Consider the following 1,871-nt stretch of genomic DNA (forward strand, 5'->3'; position numbering starts at 1 on the left):
TAAGGAACAGCCCGTGAAAGCAAAGCAGTGTGGTGGAGGATGGAAGTCCTGAAAGAGAACACAGGCAGTGACCAAAGCTTTCAGTGGCTTCTCGCTGCCTGTGCCGCTGGGATCTGTGCTGGTGTAAAGACGGGTGGCAGAATTCTGTTGCTTTGCTAGTTGGTGTTTTCCCCTCCTGTTCTCCCCTGCTCCAGCATGTAAGGATCTGGCTTCCAAAGGCTTCACTCGAATTAAATGTTGCTCATCGGCTTGAGTCTGGCTCTTGTGCTTGTACCTCGCTGCGTGGACGTTTGTGACCGGTGGCATATGCAAGGGATTTTCTTTTTGTAAAAGTTCTCTTAACTTGGTATTTGTCAAACCTGAAGAGAGAGTCTTTTTCTTCGCAGCCACCATGTCATCCGGTCAGGAATCCAAGTTTACTGTTTACTCTGAGTATGAGACTGACACCAGCCAGACATCAAAGCTGTTAAGGAAATTTAAAGAGACACCGTTTGTACCCATCGGTAAGTTTAAAGATGAAGTCGTGTGGTTATGTAGATCTTCCTCCTCGTGAGTGATGCATGTGGTAAACACCGTCACTCTTTTCCTGTGAATAGGAAAGTACTTTGCAATCACTTCCTCCTGTAGGCTTTCTGTGTGGTGATAGCTGTACTCCTCCTGCCTGGAATGGTATTTGTTCTGCAAGGAGCAGGGAAATCAGTGAGGCCTGTTGTCTTAAATAGAAACCCAGACCCTACAATTACAGAAAAATACCCCAAACCCTGAAAGACTGTTTAGGTGATCTTAAAAACTGTGTTCAGGTGATCCTGTCAGGTGGGAAGGAGTGTGCTCTGCAGCCTATATTCTATATTCTGGAATATAGTTATTGGGAACCACGTGATCACTGTGAAGTGACTTTAAAGCTAACAGAAGTATCGAAAATGCAGCCCGTGTGCTAAATGTGTCACCCTTCTCCGCTGTCATTCCTTAGTTTAAAATGCATTTCCTTAGTAGGTTTTGGGGTAGCCCAGCTTGAGGATCTTAAAAACTGTGTTCAGGTGATCCTGTCAGGTGGGAAGGAGTGTGCTCTGCAGCCCTTCTGGAATATAGTTATTGGGAACCACGTGATCACTGTGAAGTGACTTTAAAGCTAACAGAAGTATCGAAAATGCAGCCCGTGTGCTAAATGTGTCACCCTTCTCCGCTGTCATTCCTTAGTTTAAAATGCATTTCCTTAGTAGGTTTTGGGGTAGCCCAGCTTGAGGAGGTTGTTAAAAGGTCTCAGGGGAGAGAGGATCAGTCGTGTTCATCCTGAGAACTTTCCTCTGATCAGGAACCGCCTCTGACACGAGACACGTTTTGATTTCCAGACACCATAAATGGAGAGGGGTCAGGTCACTCGAGGTGAACTGTTCCAGGCGTTTGCCAACAGATCTTCGTCACTGGTTCCTCTGGTCACAGGACTTTGCTCTCCAGCTCGCTAGAGTGTACTACAAACTCCACAGATTTGGGTTCTCCCAGGCAGATGAGCAGAATTTACCCTTCAGCCTGTGCTGGAGCTAGTTTGAAAGCCCTAAAACTCTTAATGGGAGCAACCCACGTGCATCGTGCACCAGTGGAGGAAGGGTTTATAGCTTCACAAGTGGAATTGGCAGTCCCCGTTCAGGAAGCCAAGCTGTCTGGGCTCTCGGCAGTAAAATATACACAACACTTAAAACTTGGCAGCCTCCTTTGAACTATGTAAATAATCATCCTAAATCTGGAATACGGAGGGTGGAATTGGGAAGTTCTGTGCATGGCTGCTCCGTATGCTGTGAGAGCATCAGCGTATACAGGTTGGAGTTGGGTTTGGTCTGTGGAAGGACTAAAAGCAAACTCCAGCCCTGTGAAAG

The 1,871-nt window shown here is 46.7% G+C and overlaps 1 protein-coding gene across 1 annotated transcript in view; it reads left to right on the top strand.

The window, feature by feature from the left end:
• The first annotated feature begins 391 nt into the window (after positions 1–391).
• LOC104513172 (HIG1 domain family member 1A, mitochondrial-like) overlaps positions 392–1,871 on the top strand; it is a 2,987-nt gene continuing 1,507 nt past the window's right edge. The window contains exon 1 of the mRNA XM_010156431.1: positions 392–503. Coding sequence (XP_010154733.1) covers positions 392–503 — 112 coding nt within the window. The remainder of the gene's footprint in view (positions 504–1,871) is intronic.

Source organism: Eurypyga helias, unplaced genomic scaffold (genome assembly GCF_000690775.1).
Source record: "Eurypyga helias isolate BGI_N326 unplaced genomic scaffold, ASM69077v1 scaffold39217, whole genome shotgun sequence".
In the NCBI taxonomy this organism is placed as follows: domain Eukaryota; kingdom Metazoa; phylum Chordata; class Aves; order Eurypygiformes; family Eurypygidae; genus Eurypyga; species Eurypyga helias.